This window comes from Trichechus manatus, unplaced genomic scaffold (assembly GCF_000243295.1).
Source record: "Trichechus manatus latirostris isolate Lorelei unplaced genomic scaffold, TriManLat1.0 scaffold00020, whole genome shotgun sequence".
Classification (NCBI taxonomy): domain Eukaryota; kingdom Metazoa; phylum Chordata; class Mammalia; order Sirenia; family Trichechidae; genus Trichechus; species Trichechus manatus.
In genome coordinates this window covers 8833525-8834844 of record NW_004443956.1, presented here as the reverse complement: position 1 = coordinate 8834844, position 1320 = coordinate 8833525, and the positions used below count along the sequence as shown (strand labels likewise).

Here is a 1320-nt window from a genome sequence, read left to right as displayed (position 1 = left end):
ACTTCTTTAGATTTCTTCCTTACCTCTCACCACCTCCCCTTCCTTTCTCTCAAATACCTGGCTCCGTGTGCCATCTTTGCTTCTTCCTGAAAGGCTGCGAGACACTGGTTGACTGTGAAACTGCTTCCCGGCCCGTGCCCCCATGACGGTGGGACCCCCGGGGCTTTGTTTGTTTGCTCTGATTTGTTCTGATTTGTTTGTTTTCTTTTTTTCTTGGCTTTGGAGCCCATTCTAGCAGTACCGCATGGTTTGGAAGCTACTCCCTTACTCTGCACAGATGCGCAGGGACATCCCCGGGGACATTTCTTTTTTCTTGTTTTTTTGGGTTTTTGTTTGTTTGTTTGTTTTTGTTTTCTTTGTTTTGTTTTCTTCTCTCTCTTATCTCTTTTCGTCTTTCTTCATTTCCAGTCTCTCGATTTATTCATTTTTTTTCTTTTACCCTTTCCTTTTTTTTTTATTTTTGTTTTTCCCCATTTCTCAGTCTCTCATCTCTCCACTCTAATAGCAAGCTCCCTTAGCACTCTTTTTTGTTTGTGTGTACGTTTTTGGCTCTTGTTCCTATGTCCTCTCTCTCATCTTTCCCATACCCATCTTAGCTCCACACATCACAATCTACCCCCTCCTTCCTCCCTACCTGCACCATGCGCTGAACATCACACTCCCAAGCAGCACAGGCACAGCCTACTGGAACCTGCCCTGCACTGATTCCCAGTCCACACTGTCAGCGCTGGCACGTGCCACAAACAACCCATCCCAGCAACTTCCCTTCAGCTAGACCTTCCCAGCTGTACCATACCTGAGTGACTGACCCTGCCCACTGGAGAAGGAGGTGAAAAGTACCATGCCCACAGATGAACAAACAACAAAGAACACACAGCCCGCCTGCTCAGACATAACCAAATTAAACAAAAAAGCAGCATGAAACAAACAAATCTACAATCAATAAATGAGGAAAATAACCACTGAATGCCCCGAAAATAGCAGACAATATCAAAACATTTACAAAAACAGGACAGGATGGTTCCACTAGGTGTCCGAAATAAAACACCAGATGACCTTCCAGTAGAAGAAAAGGCACTTGACCTAAATGATAGAGAATTAAAATCTCTAATATTCAGAATTATCCGAGAGTTGAAGATAAAGCAGACAAGCATGAGGAAAATATAGACAAATTCATGGAAAATACAGAGACAAAAATGGAAGAATTCAAGAAAATAATACAGGAACAAAATGCTAAAATAAACTCACAACTAGAAATCATACAAAAACAACAATTAGAAATCCAAAAGATAAACAACAAGATTTCAGAAATGGACAGTG

General features: G+C 41.8%; 1 protein-coding gene across 1 annotated transcript in view; it reads right to left on the bottom strand.

Annotated features, from left to right (window-relative positions):
• Positions 1–291, bottom strand: part of TAFA4 (TAFA chemokine like family member 4) — a 148821-nt gene extending 148530 nt beyond the window's left edge. Inside the window, exon 1 of the mRNA XM_012554476.1 lies at positions 269–291. Coding sequence (XP_012409930.1) covers positions 269–291 — 23 coding nt within the window. The remainder of the gene's footprint in view (positions 1–268) is intronic.
• Positions 292–1320: the final 1029 nt, after the last annotated feature.